The sequence below is a fragment of the Budorcas taxicolor genome, chromosome 8 (genome assembly GCF_023091745.1).
Source record: "Budorcas taxicolor isolate Tak-1 chromosome 8, Takin1.1, whole genome shotgun sequence".
NCBI classification, from domain to species: domain Eukaryota; kingdom Metazoa; phylum Chordata; class Mammalia; order Artiodactyla; family Bovidae; genus Budorcas; species Budorcas taxicolor.
This window is the reverse complement of record NC_068917.1, coordinates 76582485-76603922: the sequence shown is the minus strand read 5'-3', so window position 1 is coordinate 76603922 and position 21438 is coordinate 76582485. Positions and strand designations below refer to the sequence as shown.

Below are 21438 nucleotides of genomic sequence, written 5' to 3'. Positions count from 1 at the left end.
GATGTGCAGAATTTTTATACTACATTAACTGTAAAAGATAGGTTACAAAATAGTTTATATGATGCCTGTGTTACAGATTCACTTATACACACATCATTTACGCACATGTGCACTCTCTCACTAGCAAAAAATCAAAGACATTCACCAAAATGTTCAGTGTAGTTGGATCTGAATCATGATGTCATGAATGAGTTTTACTTACTTCTTTATTCTTTTTGGAATAAGGATATATATAGTTTACATAACTGAAAAAAATCCATAAGAAACAGAAAACCTAAAGTTGTTACATTTTAAGACATTAAAAATAAAAAGCCCCAAAGATTCCTCAAAGTCAATGTATGTTCAAAGCAGGCCTGTCAAATCCTATAGTGAGGACAAATGTTAAATCCAGAGAATCCAAAAGACCATTTTAAGGAAACTGAGTCTATTTCCAAGAGCGGGAGATTAAGTCACCAGTGTGTGAAGAAAGCTTTCTCTTGAATGATCACAAGAGTCATATTTTAAAGACCATCGTGTTTTTTTTTCCAGTCTCTCCTGGTCCACTGATAATAATACTGACAAACATACATGGGTATTTAAAAAGAAATAACCTATGGGGAGTGATCTTAGACTTCCAAACTTAATATTATCACACAAATACTGGTTTCTAGAATTTTTTCAACTGCCATTTCAAGGCTTGCATGAGACCCAGGGCCCTTGGATGGGGAGGCAGGAGAAAGCTGAGCCCCGTCCACCGCTCAGAGACCACCACTCTTCACCACAGCTTTATCCTACCGCTCAGAGACCACAACCATGAGACCATCGCCCCTTACCACAGCCTTATCCCAGATGACAGACATCCGCTCCTCCGTGCCGTTGGTGCCCTCAGGGATCAGGGTGAAGTTGTCCTTTCCAACGGCCTTCTGGGCCGTGTTGAAGGTACAGTGAGCACTGCCGGTCACCTGGAGGTCGCCACTGCAAGAAACACACAGCACCGGCTTTTACTGATCTTTACCTCACATCGTCCTTGAATTTATTCTTTTTATGTGTCGGGCCACTGAAGGTTTTTAACACAGTCATGCTCCCCGCAGGAGACAGGAAATTCAGGAAGACATGGCCTGACACTAAAGCTTCATTAAATGCTGTGTCTCTAAGCCTCTTCCATGAGGAGTCTTATGAGTGACACTACACACAGTGAAACCCTTTTGCTACCTCATTCATCCCCTTTGGGTGACTTTCAAAACGGCCCTGGCTTTTAACCCAGAATCCCCCTGAAAGTATCCAGATGCTAACCCCCGGCTCCCACCCAGCAATCCGAGTTTGGAGGACAAGGTTTCTGTTGGCAAGCCGGCTTCTGCCAGCCATATCGGAACCCACAGGGTCAGCCTGGTCCAAGCAAAGACCAAGAACAGGAGCTGGGAACAAGTCGCTGACACTCACCATGACAGCAAAGAGTTCAGAAAGTCTGGAGTGGTCGGGTCGGGGCTCAGGGGCGGGGAGGTGACAAAAGCAGCAGCCTTGGCCCAGTTCTTGCTCCAGTAGTGAGAGCCATCGGTGCCCAAGCTGGCAGTGATGGGCTCGCCGTACACCACAGTTCCTGACAAAGAGAAGGCAGAGCTGAGCCCGACACAGAGAGGGAGGGAGGGAGCCACCACTGCCGGGAGTCACCGCGTCCCCGGCAGCACACCACAGGTCAGCACCCCTTCAGAGGAGGAGCCAGCCGGTCTCCGAGCTGAGGAAACGGGTGTCTGCGTAAGTCAAATACCCCACCATCCAGTCACCAATAAGTGCTCCTTAAGATTTCACCTTTGACCCCTGCTCTTCTTTTCTTTTTTGAAAGCTTTTATTTTATATTGGAACATCACTGATTTACCATGTTGTATTAGCACAGCAAACTGATGCAGCTATACATATACACGTATCTATTCTTTTGATGGCGCTAGCAGTAAAAAAAACCCGCCTGCCAATGAAGGAGACGTAAGAGACACAGGTTCGATCCCTGGGTCAGGAAGATCTCCTGGAGGAGGACACAGCAACCCACTCCAGTATTCTTGCCTGGAAAATCCCATGGACAGAGAATCCCGGTGGGCTACAGTCCGAAAGGTCGCAAAGGGTCGGACACGACTAAAGAGACTTGAGCACACACGCACACACACACACACTCTCTTTTTCAAATTCTTTTCCCATATAGGTCATTACAGATGGAGCTCTCTGTGCTGCACAGGAGGTCCTTGCCGATTATCTATTTTGTATATAGTAATGTGTATGTGTTAATCCCTGGCTTCCCTTGTGGCTCAGATAGTAAAGAATCTGCTTGCAATGCAAGAGACTCAGGTTCGATCCCTAGTTTGAGAAGATCCGCTGGAGGAGGAAATGGCAACCCACTCCAGTATTCTTGCCTAGAGAATTCCATGGACAGAGGAGACTGGCGGGCCACAGTCCATGGGGCCACAGAGTAGTAGGACATGATTGAGTGAATAACACTTTCATTTCCCTTTCATATGTTAATCCCAGCCTCCTAAGTGACTGCCTCCCCAGACCACTGCTCTACTAACTCAACCCACTCTCCCTCGGAGAACCCAAACATTCTACCTTCTGTTCTGTTGATTCCCAAATCTGTTAACAGTCTCCAGCTCAGACTGCATTCGAGCTCCCAACCCCAATCACCACCTACACTCTTATTTTGGGGTGATCCAGGGTACCTCACATTTGACCTCCCTGCTCACCAAACACACCCCCTGGCCTGCTCTCCCAACATCTCCCAGTCCTTTTCTCAGTGTCCAGCTATGATTAATAGGCTGAGACAGGAAATTAGATGTGACATCAGTGGGATGAAGTATTTAAGAGCAAGTATCCAACCCTCCGCATCTGCCGGGATCCCTGAGTCACCATTCTGAGAGCCCCCAGATTCATAGCAGACTTTGTCAGTAGCAGAAGTAAAGGACTTTGCACAGTTACATTACTGAGTTTTCAAGGTTTGCAGAAGTCTAACCCAACTCAATATACTGTCAGGAAAGAATGCTGATTTCCTGGTGCTCAACTCACGTCCTCTTCCCTATCCACTCATGGCCAAGCCAGGAAGCTGGACTCGTTTATGGCCATCGAAAGCCAATACTGTAATGCCTTACGTACATCCTTTCCTCTCCACTCTGCACAGTGGTGGTTTAGTCGCTAAGTCATGTCGAACTCTCACGACCTCATGGCCTGTAGCCTGCCAGGCTCCTCTGTCCATGGACTTCTCCAGGCAAGAATACTGGAGTGGGTTGTCATTTCCTTCTCCAGGGGATCTTCTTGACCCAGTGATCAAACCCGTGTCTCCTGCATTGCAGGCAGATTATTTACCGACTAAGCTATAAGGGAAGCTCCTTTGCATACCTTCCCTTAAATCAGGGCTTCATCATTTCTCCCCAGCTCACTCCAACAGGGAGAAGGCAATGGCACCCCACTCCAGTACTCATGCCTGGAAAATCCCATGGGTGGAGGAGCCTGGTAGACTGCAGTCCATGGGGTCGCTAAGAGTCAGACATGACTGAGCAACTTCACTTTCTCTTTTCACTTTCATGCATTGGAGAAGGAAATGGCAACCCACTTCAGTGTTCTTGCCTGGAGAATCCCAGGGACGGGGGAGCCTGGTGGGCTGCCGTCTATGGGGTCGCACAGAGTCGGACACGACTGAAGTGACTTAGCAGCAGCACTCCAGTAGAGGGCTTCCCAGGTGGCGCTAGCAGTAAAGAAACTGCCTGCCAATGCAGGAGACAAAAAAGATGCAGGTTTGATCCTTGGGTCAGGAAGATCCCCTGGAGGAGGAAATGGCAACCCACTCCAGTATCTGCCTAGAGACTCCCATGGACAGAAGAGCCTGGTGGGCTACAATCCAGGGGGTTACAAAGAGTCAGACACAACTGAAGTGATTTAGCATGCAGCACGGACCCTCCAACAGAACCTCCCAGTCAGAGTTCAGATTGATTTCTGCTTTCCCCACCTCCTTCCCTGCCTCTGCATCCGTTCTCCATGGCACTTTCAATCTTCATGGGCCATTCTCTTACATAAAGACCTCTGAAGGGATCCTTCTGCCTTCAAGGATAGAAATGAACTTCTCACTGAAGCATCTCATGCCTTCCTTACCCGGCCTTACAACAAAGCTGGTCTCTCTTTTAACACTCCAGAAACTCAATCCCATCTTCCACTTCAATAATCCAATAAGCACTCAGTTTTAATTTTTTTTTTCTTTTTCACACAAATATCATATGATATCACTCATATGTGGAATCTAATGTTTTAAAAATGACACAAATGAAGCTATTTACAAAACAGACTCACAGATCTCAAAAACAAGCCTATGGTTACCAAAGGGGAAACATGTAGAGAGGAGAGGGATAAATTGGGAGATTGGGACTAACATGTACACTCTACTACATATAAAATAGACAACCAACAAGAATCTGCCATATATCATAGGGAACTCTACTCAATATTCTATAATAACCTTTATGGGAAAAGAATCTGAAAATGAATGAATGTATATGTTTATCTGAATCACTCTGCTGTACACCAGAAACTAACGCAACACAGTAAATCAACTGTACACCAATACATTTTTTTAAATAATAGATTTGTTTACTTTTCTACTTGATGGAGATACCCTGAGGAAAATGACTCTGCACTCAATAACTGTGTGCTGAACTGATTGAAGGGTGTGATATTTTATTAAGTCAAGGGATCCGAGCTGGAATTTGATCTCAAACCAGCCCCACCACCCCCAGGAATTCACCTCTTCCATCTCCTCCCACCGTGGGGCTCCTGCACCCCCACAGCGGTCCTGCCAACCCGGCCCTTTTCTCCAAACCCAGGGCCCTCAAGGCCAAACACTTCTCAGTCTGGAACGTGTCTCCTTTCCTCTGCTCGGCCTTTTCCAAGGCCTTATCTCTTGATAACGCAGCACAACACCCACTCTGGGACAGTGGCTGCCTTGCGAGCTGGCTCTGGGAGCTGCCCCCATCCCTCCCACCCTCCACCCCGGATTCAGGAATCTCACAAAGAACACTCTGTTCCTCTGGGGAGTGTTAGAGGCCTGGCAGGCAGCTCACTTGAGGAAGTCAGTGACAATCCCCAAGCAGGAAGGAGGGCCCCAGAACGTGAGGACAGCCTCACCCTAAAGGAAGCCCCTAGGAAGAGGGGGGCCAATGCTCCGAATCACCTGGAAGGTCCCCGGCATTCCTAACCTACTCAGAGCTTCACAGGCAGGCAGGATGAAGTCCAAGGCGCCGCTGGGCAGGTGCATAGCCTGTTTCAGCTCATCCCAGAGCAGAAAAACCTGCATCTCGAGAAGACCCTGGCTGCCCTAAGGGACATGTGTGAAATGCAAATGCCAGGCAGGCTCCCACGGACCCACAGGCCACGGTTTGTGGTTCAAGGATTAGCAGAAGTGGCTGAGCTGAGGGTGGCCCTTCCGACTCACCCAGGTGTAGAGGTTCCACTGGCTCTTGTTGCTGCTCAGCTGGTCAGTCCTGTCTGTCTCTTTGTGACCCCATGAACTGAAGCACACCAGACTCCTCTGTCCTTCACTATCTCCCAGAGTTTGCTCAAATTCATGTCCATTGAGTTGGTGATGCTATCTAACCATCTCTTCCTCTGTTACCCCCTTCTCTTATCTGAGCATAAAGGTGAGGTCTGGGAGAGACCCTAGGAAAACAGAAGATCTGTAACCTCACAGGTTTCTGAGGACTTCCCTGGCAGTCCAGTGGCTAAGACTCTGTGCTTCCAATGCAGGGGGCCTGGGTTCGATCCCTGGTCAGGGAATTAGACCCCACATGCTGCAACTAAGAGCTTGCATGCCCCAACTAAAAAAATCCCACATGCCACAATTTTAATTAATTTTAAAAATTCAGTTAAGATTTAAAATTTTTAATTAATTTTAAAATTAAAATGTTTAATTAATTTAAAATTAAATTAAAATTTTTAATTAATTAATTTTTTTTTTTTTAAAGGTTTCCTGGCTTCGACGATCTGAAACTAATCAAGAGACAGAACTGCCTGGAGAAAAACAGAGCTGCCGGTCTTTGGAAATCCTTGGACGAGCATCAGCGGTTTCCTGATCTTCCCGTAACTCACTATTGTTCACCCTCTCCTTGATCTGCACTTCAGTCCTGCCTTTGGAAACCTGAGGACCAGGAGGGGCCGGTTCCCGGAATGCATCCTTACAAGTGTGAGCGCCCTTGACCTCAGCCTTCATCTCACTCCACAAAACACAACTTGGGTGTGGATGGGCGAGCTGGTGAAGGAGCTGAGGCCCATCCTGTCTATGCACAGGCCACACAGCTCGACACAAGGGAACGAACTCGGCCTTCAGCTTCTACAAAACCCAGAACTGGGTCAGAGTTTCAAGGCCATGGCTGACCACATCTGCCTCCTTAGCCCAAGGCTGAGCCAGGACTCTTGGGCCAGGGCCAAGTGAAGATGGGGAACTTAGAAAGAGGAAGGCATCTTTGCAGCTCACTCCTGCTTTGCCCTGTTCAGGGATTCAGAAGTCCTTGCTGCTTTTGGGTTTTCTCCTCTTTAGTCCTCAAAGACAGGGCAGGAGTTACATCACCCCAGAGGAGGCCTCTACCTCTGCCCATTTTATGAACACTATACCTGAGACAACCACGGATGGACTTCTGGACCCCAGCCAGGCCACAGACACCACTGCACTGCATGCCGGAAATAATTACCACTAATAATAATAAACCACAAACTAGGCCTCACTGGCCTTTCTACACGCCTCCAAATACACTGCTGATGTTTTCTTGGCGGCAAGTTAGACCTTCATGCTTTTCTTCTCCGGGGAAAATCTAAACTGAAGGAGATGACCCCGGGCCAGCCTTTGGCAGGCTCCCTAGTATAGCTGGGAACAGGAGGGCTGGGGTGGTGTTTATTCACAACGGCCTGAGCGCATTCATGGAGAATAAAAGCAGGCTGGGGGTCAGAGATGTTTGACAGCTCCCGCCCGGATGGTTAGTCATTTCCCATGAACAAGAAGCAGGAGGAGGACAAATCCAGAGAGAAACAATGGGAAAATGTATGTGTGTGCGTATTTCAAAACACAGCCTTAAAAGCACAGTGAAAAACTATATAAACACTGGGAATTCCCTGGTGATCCAGTGATTAGTGCTCCGCTCTTCCACTGCAGGGAACACAGGTTCCATCACTGGTCGTATAACTAAGATACCTCAAGCCACGCAGCCCAGCCAAAAACAAACCAAAAAAAAAAAACCCCAAAATACAAAAAAAAAAAATCCTACCCAAACATATACAAGCTCCAGGAGCTGGTGATGGACAGGGAAGCCTGGCATGCTCCAGTCCATGGGGTCGCAAAGAGTTGGACACAACTGTGCAACTGAACTGAACTGAAACATACACACACACCACTCTCTCTCTCTTCCCAGAGACTCCAGGCCAGAACTCAACACCCCAGCCCCTGTCCATGGATAACTCTACAGAGAGATTTTGGCACCCAGAGTAATTCTAAAGGAACAGAATCTTGAGTTTCCTGGATGGGTCCTGGGGTTTCTGGAATTGGTTCTCTAATCTGAGTTAAGGTACTAATAACTCCACTTCAGTAGTTATAAGAGAGCGCTGGCAGTGCACGGGATGATGAGGCAAAAGAAATGCACAAAATACCACATCAAGTGCTTAAAAGAGGCAGAGTTCTGGGTGACTGTGTATTTGATCTTAGAACATTTTTGTCAGCCTGAGTGTAACAGTATTAGCTGGTTGTTCCTAATTACACTGAACAAAGTGAGGAAAGACAAGGATGACTAAGGGATTCAAATTCCCAGCTCAAGGGTCCCATAAATGAGCCAAAAGTTTCTACATCTACCCCAAAAGAGATCCTCATGTTCAGCAGCCTCAAAGCCAAGCCGACTGAAAACTGAAGTGGCTGAATTGAATTCCCAATTTGCAAGCACCTGCTATTGAGATGAGGGGATTGATGGGGAGGAATTCTGCCTCCAGATGACTTCTCATTGCAACATCAATGCTTTCCTGAATCTCCAACCAACCAGCCTACCTGCAGACTTGCCTGCCAGTGCGTACAATGCATGAACCAATTCTTTAAAATCTGTGTGTGTGTGTGTGAGAGAGAGAGAGAGAGTGAGAGAGAGGTCGGGGGGAGGGAGAGATTGGTTCCGTTTCTCCAGAGCCCTGCCTAACACAAATTTTGGTGAGATTCATTCACAGCCCAACTAATGGGGCACTCTCTGGGCTCAAGATTACTAGGCTGTGCATTAACTTAATACAAAGGATTCATCCCCAAGTTGGGATGGTCCTCGCATAGCCCTTGACCATGTGCTTCTCATTACACCCCCGCCATTCCTACTGAACCTCAGGGCACAGGAAGTCTTGTCTCAAGTTTGGGTTGTGAACATTTCTGCATCTGGGTTTGGGGGTGGGGGAGGGATGTGGCTCAGATGAGGTCAGTGGGTACTCCCCATGTGCCACCACTCACACACAGAAGGCATCGGCACCATGCTCAAGTCCACACGTGGATAAAATGCAGTTGGAGGGAGTCTATTCAAGAGAAATCCCTACAATGGATTCTTCATGAAAAGAGAACCGGCCCAGAGTCTAGATCTAAGGGTTCTATTCCCTAGAGGCTGGATGATCTGGGGCAAGATAGTCTATTTTCACATTTCGGTGTCCCTTCTGTGACATCAGCCTTTGAAACTGACCACGGTCTAAGTTCTTTGGAAGGGTGAAAATTGCCCCAGGTATTCTGGTGCTGGCTGTCTTCCTTCATTTCCTTGTTTGCAGACTGGGATCGGTGAGAAGCGGTCCTGCTGAATGACGCAGGATGAAGGAGGCAACACGGGCGACACTGGCTCTGTGGGAAGCCTGCGTGAGGTTGTGGCCGGTCGAGCAGCCCCTGAAAACAGTCCTCACTTAGGCTCCATCTTGGGCTTCGCTGGTGGCTCAGACGGTAAAGAACACACTTGCAACGCAGGAGACCCAGGATCAATCCCTGGGTCGGGAAGATCCCCTGAAGGAGGGCATGGCAACCCACTCCAGTATTCTTGCCTGGAGAATCCCAAGGACAGAGGAGCCTGGCGAGCTACAAGCCATGGGGTTGCAAAGAGTCAGACACGACTGAGCAACTAACACATGCTCACTCTTCAATCATCATAGTATTAGGTACAGTTATTATATAGTCCTTGTGTGCATCATCTCATTTAAGCATCATCCTTGCCTTAGGAGATTATCTCTGTTACTATCCTCCCCATTTAGATCGGAAAATGGGACAAAAAGATGGTAAGTTATCTGCCCAGCAGCACAAGCTAATGCCTAGTGGAGCTGGGAGTTGTCTCAGGACAGGATGCTGATCTCAGAGCACTAACGTTCAATGCAGCTTTATATTGATTTTCTTCTTGGTCACTGGGGAATCCTGGCTTCCACATTCTCCATGACTTTGCCGAGTGTCAGACTCCAGTTTCTACCCAGTTTGTTAAGGAGCTAAACACCAACAGATACCGAGGAAGTAGCCACAGCATCTTCCATATTAAAATGATCTCAAAACATGAAGGTGAGTCAGACACTAGTGGGGACCTTCATGGCATGAGGCCAGATGCAGATGATCACAGCCCAATTCCACATTTCAGCAGCTCTGAGCTCCAGGTTACTCAGCTGCAGAGTAAATCGAGTATAGAAATTCCTGCCCCAGCGCCTCCCAAAGTAATTATGAAGTTCCCACAAGATGGAAAGAGCCTACAAGCAGGCTAGGACTTCTCCTTCTTGCTAATTAATACCAGGATGCACCGGAAATTCCTTTCTGGCAGCTCAAGTTCATCTAAAGCAAAGGCTTTCAAGGTCTACGGGGCAAAAGCTGTTGAATGCAAAAGCCACCCTGGGAACCACAAGCAAGCACAGCTGAACTCACCCTGAAGGTTCTGAATGAAGAGACTGAAGTCCTTTCTTAGTGCTCAGACCCCAACACACAAGCAGGTTCTAGATCATAAGGAAAACACGGGAACATCCTGGGGCGCTGAGTCACAGAGTATCAGAGGGGGCCTGGACTCTGATAACACACTCCAGCTTCAAATGGAAGAGCTGAGACCCAGAAAGGAGGAGCCGCAGCACTGCTGGCAGGGCGGGCCCCAAGCCCGGAGCTCTGCAGCCCCACAGCAGGACCAGGGCCACCTGCCCCAGACTGAGATTCTTCCATCTGGCAACTCTGACAACTGAGAGTTGGAATTGGAAAACACGGCTGTAATGTTTAAATTCTGCTAAATTGAATGCTTAATTATATTGAAACTATATTAAAATTTTTGCTTAACTTTCTGTTTCTTATTTTCATTTGGGTATGGTATGGTTACTAACAAGCTGTGCCCAGCTTCCCCTTTTCAGACACAGTGCCAGCTGTCTCCCCTCTACATGGAAGCAGCAATACTGTGATTAGCGCTGGGTGCTGAGGCTGAATCCCACATTGCAGATGTGTGCCTGGGTGATAAAGGGCCCCGATGAGGGACAGTCACCAGCAGTAATCATCCACATCTCCTAGAAACACAATTCAAAGCTGATTCTAAGTAAGTGAATAGTGGTGGTGATGGTTTAATCACTAAGTCGTGTCTGACTCTTTGTAATCCCAGGGACTGTAGCCCACTAGCCTCCTCTGTCCATGGGATTTCCCAGGCAAGAATACTGGAGTGGGTTGCCATTTCCTTCTCCAGGGAATCTTCTCCACCCAGGGATCAAAACTGGGTCTCCTGTATTGCAGGTGGTCTCCTGCATTGCAGGCAGATACTTTATCAACTCAGCCACTAGAGAATGTTCCACTGCAAAAAGGCAGTTCCTTCTAGCTGCCAGGAGAGGGCAGGGTTCTGAAACACTAGTAAATGCAGCAACCATTTCATGCGGCGCCTGAGGACAGAGACCCCAAGGGAGCTCCAGAGGACAGGGGCCAGGAATTCATTGCTGGGGCCATCTAGAAGCTATCAGCTCTTGGAATAAGCTGACTCAGTGGTCATTGAGCAATCTGTTCTAAGTCTTGCACCAACTCACCCACCAGTGAAAAAAAATCCTCCTGATCCATATGGATCACATCCCACTGAGAACCAGAGAACCAATCAGAGAGGTGAGATGGCTCCCTTGCTAATAGAGGAAAAAAAGATACATGGAGAGAGATAAAGAAATCAAAAAAGAATGAGAGAGAGAGACAGAGAGACCAAGAAAGTAATGCAGAGACCAGGAGAAAGCCAGAAGAAAGTCAAGAGAGAGAGAGAAATGGAGACAGAGGTGGAGAAATGCAGACAATAGGCTTGGGAAATATAATGGAGGGAGAGAAGGAAGAAAGGAGGGAGAGAGGGAAGATCCTTCTATGATACTCTTGTCCAGATCCAGCCAAGATCCACCTCAAGTCCACTAAACAGAATCAGTCTCCCTTTCTGTGTGCTGAACTACACTCCCAAACAGAGACCACGGTGATGTGATTACCCAAACTCCTAGTCAAGGTAGCTACCGTAGGGCCGTGTTGCATTCATAATGGATAAGGTGATCAGGGCACATCCCCTGGAACGACTTAGTAGATTAGTTTCCAAGAACCTTCACGCTGGAAATAAGAGCCAGCCTCAGCCCAGAATATATCGCCACCATCTACAGGGCGCCACTGGGGCACCAGGAGAACAGGATGTGATGGTGGGGTGGGAGGAGGGAAGCCGGGGGGCGGGGCACAACCACGCCCCCACAAGCCTCTCTTACACACGCCAGCGGAAATCACTCCCTGCCACAGAGGGGAACTGCATTTTGCAATGGAAGGTTCCCCAGGATTCTGCCGCAGACAGAAACTGACGTCATCTGTGTATGTGCCTGGTTTATTTAGACGGCATCAAATTAAATCCAACTCTTCTACAGAAGTGAGGGCAGGAGGCAAAGCGTGTGGCCCACCGACCCTGCGCTGTGTGCAGCTCTAAATAGATACCAACACAGCTGCCTCCCCGGAACAGAGCGAGAAACAGGAGCTGCCTGCCGCACCCAGATGTAATTAGGTTAATGCTGCAAAGTGATGAGAGCACAGCGACCCACTTGGCAGGAGGAGCTGGAAAAGCAGTCCTTGCCCCCACCTACGACCCCTCCAGAACCTGCGCTTACATACACAGTGAGACCGCGAGCAACACTTACCCTTTTTCCGGGCCTGGGCGATAACTTCCGCTGCGCTCTTGCTCATCACCTTGGTGATGTACAGGGGGCAGTTGGTCTGGTTGGCGATGGTGATGGAACGGTTCACGGCTTCAGCCTCGACCTGCAGAAGAGCATCCCAGTGTGAGAACTGTGTCTGTCAGTTCCCTGAGCTCATCTCTACCCTCCACCCACAGGGAGGGGCTACAGTGAAGTAGAAACCACTGTGTGCTCAGGGCTCTACCCGCACTGGCACCGAGGGCAAGGGCAGTGACTTGCTGAGCTGACCCTTGTGGATGGTTCTAGGTGTGATAAGCAGCCACCTGGAGTCTGTAAAGAAATGCAGTTTCTCATGAGTCTCAGGCCCTTCCCCCACATCCACAGGGTCAGTAGCTCTGGGGGTGGGACCCGGAAGTGTGGGTCTTACCAACTCTAGGTGATTTTTATGCTTGCTAATGTTTGAGAGCCACCATGCCTGGAAACTGATGGCTCCTAGTTTGGTGCATTCACTCCAAGCATGTGGTCTCTCCAGTCAAGACATCCAATGATGGAATTTTTGTCCTGGGCATCAGTCCCATGCTCACAAATGAAGCCAACCTCACCCAAGGAACAATGCGATCTCACAGCGCTCTGGGAACAGAGGCAGGCAGATCTGTGTAAACCAAAGGCCCCTCTGTATGGGCAAACCCATCATCACCAGCCATAGACTGGTACGCCTTTCCACATGAGATGGGAGGGCTGCTCTAACCAATAACCTGATTCTTTAAACCTGATGCTCAGTGAATGATATTCCAAAGACCTCAAGGGATGGGGCTTCCCTGGTGGCTCAGATGATAAAGAATCCACCCACAATGCAGGAGACCTGGGTTCGATCCTCTGGACAAAGGATAGGCTACCCACTCCAATATTCTGGCCTGGAGAATTCCATGGACAGAAGAGCCGTGCAGGCTACAATCCATGGGATCACAAAGAGTCAGACATGACTGAGCAACTTTCACTTTCACTTGTTCACTTTCAGTGAATGATATTCCAAAGACCCAAGAGATTACTGCTAAATACCTGATCAGGAAAGACGAGTTCTTAGGTCATTGTATCATACAGAGGAATCAGCAGTGTGTGCTGAGCATGGGCAGCTGAAGGAACAAATGCAATGAGACAGAGGACCTCAGGAAGCTTCTTGCTCCCTCCCAAATTCTGGCAAAAGGCTGACTTCCACTAACTCTTCCAGGCGAGGGGCTGGGTCTTCCTTTGCTTCCTCCAGGCAGTTCCCAGCAGGTGCTCAAAAATGTTCACTGAACAAGTAAGTTACTTCATTTCAGGTTAAGGGTTAAAGCTAGGCTGGTTCCATAAAGAGCTGCCACTTTTCATAAGACATGACCAGCTCCAGACTGAATCATCTGAGCTAACCAGTCTCTATGGGAGTTCAGCCAAGAACTGAAGTTCTGCAAACTGCACTAACAGGTGATCTAATTTAATATAAGAGGACAGCATCCTTCATACTTGGTCTCTTGGGCCTCAACTATGTGAAGAGAGATGTCTGGAGACCCACAGGCAAACCAAACAGCCCTTGAAAAGCTCATTAAACATCCAAGTGTTTTTAATTCCTGGCATAGCTGAATGATCGCCCTCCCCTCTCCGTGGCTCCAGTTACAACAGAAGGGCCTCTGGTCCGGGCAGCATAAAGGAGGGACGTCTTGCATCTCTGCAGTCACCTCAAAAAGTACACAGGGAATGTGCAAACAGGACTCCACTAGAATCTGCGTGCTTTCCAGGGGTGCAGGTGACTGCCTGAATTCACAGTCTCTACCCAAGACTCTTCTGAAAGCGAACAGAGGCGCTATTCATAACTGCCCGGGGCAATGGGTGTGGACCAGGACTGCCCGGGGTGAACCAGAACTCACAGTCAGGCTCATTAGGGAATAAATGGAGCAGAAGTGCCAGTTCCAGGGGGCCCTTACCCAAGAGGAGTGGTTTCTGTTAAGACTGGTTTGGTGGGAAAATCTGGGTCCCAAAGCCCTTTCTGGATTGTCTCATCTACTGTCAGGTGAGTTCTGACCCCTCCTCTTCCCCAGCTGGGCAGTAAGGTCAGGTCGTGGAGAGAAAAGGTCATGTAAACCCCACCTCTCCCAAGTTTCACCCAGAACCATGGAAGGATTCATGCATACCCTTCTGCATGTACATATTATGACCCCATGGACTGTACCCACCAGGCTCCTCCGTCCATGGGATTCTTCAGGCAAGAATACTGGAGTGGGTTGCCATTTCCTTCTCCAGGGGATCTTCCCGACCCAGGGATAAAACCTAGCTCTCCTGCATTGCAGGCAGATTTTTTACCAACTGAGCTACAAGGGAAGCCCAGTACACGTGTATGCCTTTGCTAGAAAACATGAATTGTCTCATGCACACTGAAATCTGGCTTCAGTATTATGACAACAGTTATGTTTAAAAATAAAACTTTGTCTTTGTCTTTTTATAGAGCTGTCAGGGATTTAAGTGGTCACCTGAGCCATGCTTTCTGCTTTTAAAGATGAGCCATCCCATGTAATGACCGCACCCCAGTCATCCCATGCCAGTTAGGGGTTTTCCTTCTCCATCAAAAATTCTGTCACCTTCACCTCCGGGACCCCACTCTCCACCCAGACAACAGGCTGTGTGTGTGTGTGTGTGTGTGTGTGTGTGTGTGTGTGTGCACGCACACGCTTTGTTTTGTTTTTTACTTTTGGCCACACAGCATGGCTTGCAGGATCTCAGTTCCCCAACCTGTGACTGAACCTGGGCCACAGCAGTGAAAGCCCAGAATTCTAACCACTAGGCCAACAGGGAACTCCCCCGACACCAGTCTTACATCTCTTACTGGCTCAGAACCCCATCACAAGTCACCCCATCTGCTTACTCTGCATCTCCCCCTTTCACCATCCCCCACCCCCCAGCTCACCCAAAATTCCCCTCACAAAGGACCACTTTCTTATCTATCTCAACATCCCCTACAGGCTGAGCACTGCCTCCATCATAATATGCTCTTGGGTACCGCTGATGGACAGGAGGTCTCTATTAATAGATTCCTACATCCCTATTTGTCTCCCTTTCAATCTTCTCTGCTGAAAACTGAGGGAAATCCTACCAGCCATCTCACTCGGTGAGTTGGAAAGAGCAGCAGAAAGAAGAGTATGTTTTGTGTGGTTCAAGTCAAGTTCGAGTTAACCATCAGGATGCTGTCAACGGATCATGAAACCAGGAAGGAATTATGTTATTAACTGTGTTTTTTGCACTGGCAGCATCTCCCTAACTTCATACTAAAGCTCAGTTATCTCAATATGCAACCATGTTTTATTCTCTTTATTGCTTATGTACAGTATGTGAAAAATGAAAGTGTTAGTCGCTCAGTCGTGTCCGACTCTTTAAGACCCCATGGACTATATAGCCTGCCAGGCTCTTCTGTCCATAGAATTCTCCAGGCAAGAATACTGGAGAGAGTAGCCATTCCTTTCTCCAGGGGATCTTCCTGACCCGGTGATTGAAACTGTGTCTCCTGAACCGCAGGCCCAGCAATCAAACTTGGGTCTCCTTTACCATCTGAGTCACCTGGGAGGCCCTACGTACAATATAACACACCGTTGTTAACAGATCCCTACCAATAAACTGAAAAACCATCTCCAGGAGCCGAAGGAGAAGGTGCCACCTGGCACCTGGAGGCTCACACAGCTGTCCTAAGGATGCACCTGCTCAGGAGAAGCACCACACACTGTGCCTGGCCTTGAGTCAGTGCCTCTGAACCAGCTCAGCAGCACATGCCCCTGGAAAGCAGACAGTCCCAAAAGCAGCCTCTCGTGGGACCACAGGACCCCCCTCAAGGAGCCAGGACCTCCCCATATTGGAGTGCTGCTAGGGCTCCCAGCTCCCAAAGAAGGATTCTAGGGGTCCCAACACAGCAGCAGCTGTAAAAGAAATGTCCCATGCCTCAAGGTGGAAAAACAGGTGACGTCTGTGGTCATAATGGCAACCAGGCCCCCTCTTCTCTGATAGCTTTGGCCTGTTTAGTAAACCCAGGAGGAACTCGCTTTCTGATGGGGGTGTGCCAGGACCTGGGGAGGCAGTGCAGATGGTGGCAGAGGGAAGACAGAAAGCAAGCCCCCAGGAAGGCTCTGAAATGGAAACCAGCAGGCGGCTCTCACTAGGAGCCCTGGGCCACAGGAGGAAGACAACATCCTCTTCCCCTTCTCTCCTGGAGGGTTGGAACTGGAGGGGAGGGGCTCCCAGCCAGGCTCCCGGATGAAGGTTAAGAGTAAACATTCTAATGAAGCCCAGCCCCAGGCGTCACCACCTGGTTACACAGGCCACTGGCTTCCCATGGAGCTTGGGCTCCCGGCTGTGTGTGTGCGTGTGTGTGTGTGTGTGTGTGTGTGTGTGTGTGTGTACACTGAGCGTGGTCAGGGGGGCAGGCAGGAACTGCACTTGCTAGCTCTCTGATGCTGAACTTCACACCCTTGTGATTTCTTTACACAAGAGACCCAGGTGACAAAGGCATCGCCTCCAGGCAGCACCACACACAGGCAAGCAGAATGGAACGGGTCCCCTGGACACAGCTGTCCTTCCATCTGAAGGAAACGTCCTGAGTCTCAGATGGTAATGAAGGTGCCCTGGTGTGCACATATCTGTGTATGCAAATGTGTGTAATTATGTGTGCCTGTGACTCTGTGTGTGTGTCTGTGACTCTGTGTGTGTATCTGTAATATGTGTGTCTCTGTGTCTGCGACTCTTGTTTCTGTGACTCTGTATGTGTCTATGTCTGTGTGTCTGTGTATGTATATAGATGTAACTGTGAGTGTCTGTGACCCTATGAGTCCCTGTATATGTCTGCATGTCTGTGATCCTGTGTATGTATGTGTGTGTGTGTATATCTCTGTATGTGTTTGTGTGTGTGCACATATGTGGACAGATGGCAGAACAAGGATATTAAGCCCTCTGTGTGTGCAAAACATTCCAAGTGATTTCCACTTTTGCTTTTTTCTGCCTCTTTCCTACAATCTTTCTCCTTTTTCAGCCTCATCCCTTCCCACAAAGCCTGGGGAAAAGCCTAATGAGACAAGGCACTTCTCACCCCAGGCAGCCTGTTGATGGCAACTTCAACGCCACATGCTCAGAACCCATTTTCTTCTAGCGGGAGCAGAGCCCCTGCACCCACGGGTCCTAACCCAAGTGACCCCTCCCCAGTCTCAGCGGGGATGTTCTAGCTGTGAAATGCTGTGATTTGGGGGCCCTGGTCCCATCCATACCCCTCTAACCCAGCATCTTCCACCACCTGTTTCTGGGAGGAAAAATCCTAATTTTAAGTCATCATCCATGTGGCAATTTTATCTGCCTTCTCTGCCTGTCCCTTTTCCCAGGACAGTCTCTTCACTTCCATCAGACTCCCAAGCATCCTCTTTGCTCAGAGCCACCAGGAACTCCAAAGCCTGACCTTGAGCCTTTCCTTAAAGAGCTAGCTCCTGAAAAGTACTGAGGCCACAGATTCTCATTCAGAAAAACAGACTCTTCTGTCATGTAAGATGTAAACCCTCCTTCTCACTCACAAGCTTCGCCATCCAAAGCAGTGACTCTCAACCTCTGGGCCAGCAAGAATCCTGCTCTGAATTCTCCTCCCTCGACTGTGAAAGATTCGGTCTACCACACTCTGCTGATTATGCTATACCCCGTGTAGACTTATCATGGAAACACTTACAATCTCCCTTCTGTCTTCTAGATACTTATAAGAGCTTTTATGGCAGGATGTTGGAGGCCCTGGGTTATGAACCACAAAACCCCTATTGCTGGATGCTAATAAAAGCTGTTTGTGTTTGTCTACCCAAGGAAGGGCTTGGAGAATTAGAGGCAGAAAGAGGAGTCTTTAGGTTAAACAAGCCACACTGCTTTACTCCACAGCACATTCTAACACTTCACTTTGCCTGTGTAGACACTTCTCAGCGGCGGACTGGGACATCTCCAGGGACCAAAATTAGCATCCAAGGGAAAAAACCGACATTCTCAACAGGCAGGAAGTGGGCGCTTTGTGGCTCCAGCAGCGCCCGCCCCAGAACACGGATTCATCCCCTCCATTCAGCAGGCACTCACCTCCTCAGGCCGGCTCAGCACATGTCCCTCAGGGCCCGTGATGCCCAGATCCAGGATCCTCTGCTGCTCCTGCAATGTTTAAAGAAAACCAGGCTGTCAACCCAGTCAATCCAAAAGGAAATCAACTCTGAATATTCACTGGAAGGACAGATGCTGAAGCTGAAGCTCCAGTACTCTGGCCACCTGATATGAAGAGTCAACTTCATTAAAAGAGACCCTGATGCTGGGAAAGATTGAAGGCAGGAGAAGAGGATGACAGACGATGAGAAGGTTGGATGTCATCACCAACTCAATGGACAGCAAACTCTGAAAGATGGTGAAGGACAGGGAAGCTTGGCATGCTGCAGTCCATGGGGTCACAAACAGTTGGCCATGAACTGGACAACAACAAGGCTGTCAGGAGGAACTGGATCCCACATGAGCCTGATTGCCAAGATCTGGGTAAAACTCACTCCGATGAAACATCAAAATGGAACTGCTGGGACTTTCCTGGCGGTTCAGTGGTTACTACTCCACACTTCCAATTCAGGGAGTACGGGTTCGATCCCTGATCAGGGAACTAAGATCCCACATGCCATGCAGCCTGACCAAAAATTAAACTAAAGTGGCACTTTTGACCCTCATCCCAAGACCCCACAAAGAGAGGGCTTGGTACCCCATCCCCGGTCCTGCCTGAGTTATGACAGATCAGTTACAGCCTCGCCAACAGTACAGCTATCCCCTAGGATGCTAAAAGCCAGTGTATCCCCAGTCCTGAGCTACGGTGTGACATGTCTATATGTGGGTGTCCACATCCAGCTCCCTGCAGGCAGCCACATCACAGCGCTGAGAGAAAGGACTTCTCTATGGAAAGGCTGTTTGTCCTGAGAACACATCAAGGGGTGCGCATCTCCAACCTTCATGCTGTCGTAAGACTGTTCCCACGGTCCCCCCGGGTCCTCTGCTTGTCCCCCTGGAGGTGAGCTATGGCAGCCAGTCCACTCCCTCGAGGCTGCCTCTCGCCCAGTGGGTCACATGGCGGTGACACCGTGGAAGCACGCACCTCTGCGATGATGTCGCCATTTTCCGCGTGGACCTGGGCAATCGCTCCAATATCCCGGATCACGCTCAGGACTTCATAGATCTGAGAGAGGGAGGGTGTGGGATCAGAGACAGGGAACTCAGTGTTCCTGGTCACAAGTACCACCACCTCCCTGACAGCCACCAGGACTAGCATCAGGACCCCTCGATGCTTCTACGAAGGCCAGCTTTTCTGACGTGCCTGAGGGCAGTGTTTCTGGTCACACGTAGCAGAGAAGGACCTCTTAGTAATTAACAGATAATCAACAGAGGCAGTGTAACCTCCAGGGCTTAGACGAGGAGAAGCTGGTGGGTGACACCGGCTCTGCACCAGGTTTGCTGAGAGGGGTCTGAGAACCCCTCTCAGTTATACTGTCCCAGGCAGGTGGCTGATTCCAGAGCCTGGGAACACCAGTCCTGGGGGCCCACGGCACGGGCTTCATACCATCCCCTGAAGGGAGTGACATCAGGGACTTCATCCACCAACCATTTCCCGTGAGCATACACTGGAGGCGGCTGTGAAGACAGCAGCAGTCCACGCTGGGTTAATTTTTGTGTGTTCTGTCAGGGAGTGCTCCCATTGCGTTCTTTTACATGTAGCTGTCCAGTTTTCCCAGCACCACTTATTGAAGAGACTGTCTTTTCTCCACTGTATATTCTTGCCTCCTTTGCCATAGATTGGCTGATCATAGGTGCATGGGTTTATCTCTGGGCTTTCTATCTTGCTCCATTGATCTATATTTCTGGTTTTGTGCCAGTACCATACTGCTAGGTGTAAAACAGATAGCTAGTGGGAAGCTGCAATAGAGCACAGGAAGTTCAGTTCAGTGCTCTGTGATGACCTAGAGGGGTGGGATGGAGGTCCAAGAGAGAGGGGATATATGTGTACATACAGCTGATTCATTTGGTTATATAGCAGAAACTAACGCAACATTATAAAGCAATTATATGCCAAAAAAAAAAAGACAACAGCATTGGCCCAAATGTACCAAATGCCAGAAAGAAAAGCCAGCTTTTCTTACCTGGGAATCCGTGAGCTGGAAGCGATCTTTGAAAGCCATGTACACGAGGAAGGAATTCACCCCTAGAGGACAGACAAAACAGAGGTGGAGACATAACTCACAGATAAACCAAATAATCTGGATGGGAATAAGGAAGTTATAATATGTATATGTGTGTGGAGAGAGAAACTCAGAAAGAGGAAGAAAGGAAGAGATAAAGACAGAGACCAAAAGATAAAGCAAATATATGTGATAAAATACAAGCAACTGGCAAATCTGGTATTAGGGTGCATAAGGGTTCTTTTTAATATTTTTACGGTTTTCTCTTAATTTAAAACTACATCAAAATTTTAAATTGCTAGTATCTGTACACCCATTTTCACAGCAGCATTGTTCAAAAGAGCCGAAAGGTAAAAGCAAAATAAATGTCCATGGGTGAAGGGCTAAACAAAATGTCCATCCATACAATGGAATATTATTCAGCCTTAAAATGAAGGGAATTCTAACACAGGCTACAACGTGGATGAGCCTTGAGGACATTCTGCTAAGTGAAATAAGCCAGTCACAAAAGGACAAACGCTGTAGGATTCCACCTATATGCCAAATTCACAGGGACAACAAGTAGAAAGGGGGTTGGGGGAAGGGAAAAGTATGGTTTAACGGAGACAGAGTTTTAGTTTGGAAAGATAAAAGAAAGGTCTGCAGACGGATGGCAGTGATGGCTGCACGACAATGGGAATGTCCTTAGTGTCACTGAGCTGTACATTTAAAATGACTAAGACAGCAAATTTCACATTATGTTGTATTCTAACATAATTAAAAGTTAAACATTAAAAAGAAATTTGCTCCTAACTGTTGTGACTTTAACAAGAAAGTGAATTCAAAGATCTATAACAAATGTCTTTTCTCCGGGAAACTGACTGCCTTCTATGCTGATTTTTCAGAAGTGTTTTAAGTCAGACAAGGTCTGTGGGTGCAACAGCAGATGTCACAGCTCTCACCCTGGCATTTTAGAGTTTTTGCTTCCAAAAGCACCAGACCAAACATCCCTGATCAACATCCATCACAGGGGTAAACAACTGTACTGACAACCTGCTAGCCTTGGAGCTTAATTCAAGCCATGGGGGTGCTGGAAGCTGCCTGTGTT

General features: G+C 48.5%; 1 protein-coding gene across 2 annotated transcripts in view; it reads right to left on the bottom strand.

The window, feature by feature from the left end:
* DPYSL2 (dihydropyrimidinase like 2) overlaps positions 1-21438 on the bottom strand; it is a 116451-nt gene that overhangs the window by 11080 nt on the left and 83933 nt on the right. For both annotated transcript variants that reach the window (XM_052644485.1, XM_052644486.1), the window contains exons 5-10: positions 20313-20374; positions 19274-19354; positions 18232-18300; positions 12127-12247; positions 1420-1576; positions 813-954 (exon numbers count right to left, since the gene is read on the bottom strand). In XM_052644485.1, coding sequence (XP_052500445.1) covers positions 813-954; positions 1420-1576; positions 12127-12247; positions 18232-18300; positions 19274-19354; positions 20313-20374 — 632 coding nt within the window. The remainder of the gene's footprint in view (positions 1-812; positions 955-1419; positions 1577-12126; positions 12248-18231; positions 18301-19273; positions 19355-20312; positions 20375-21438) is intronic.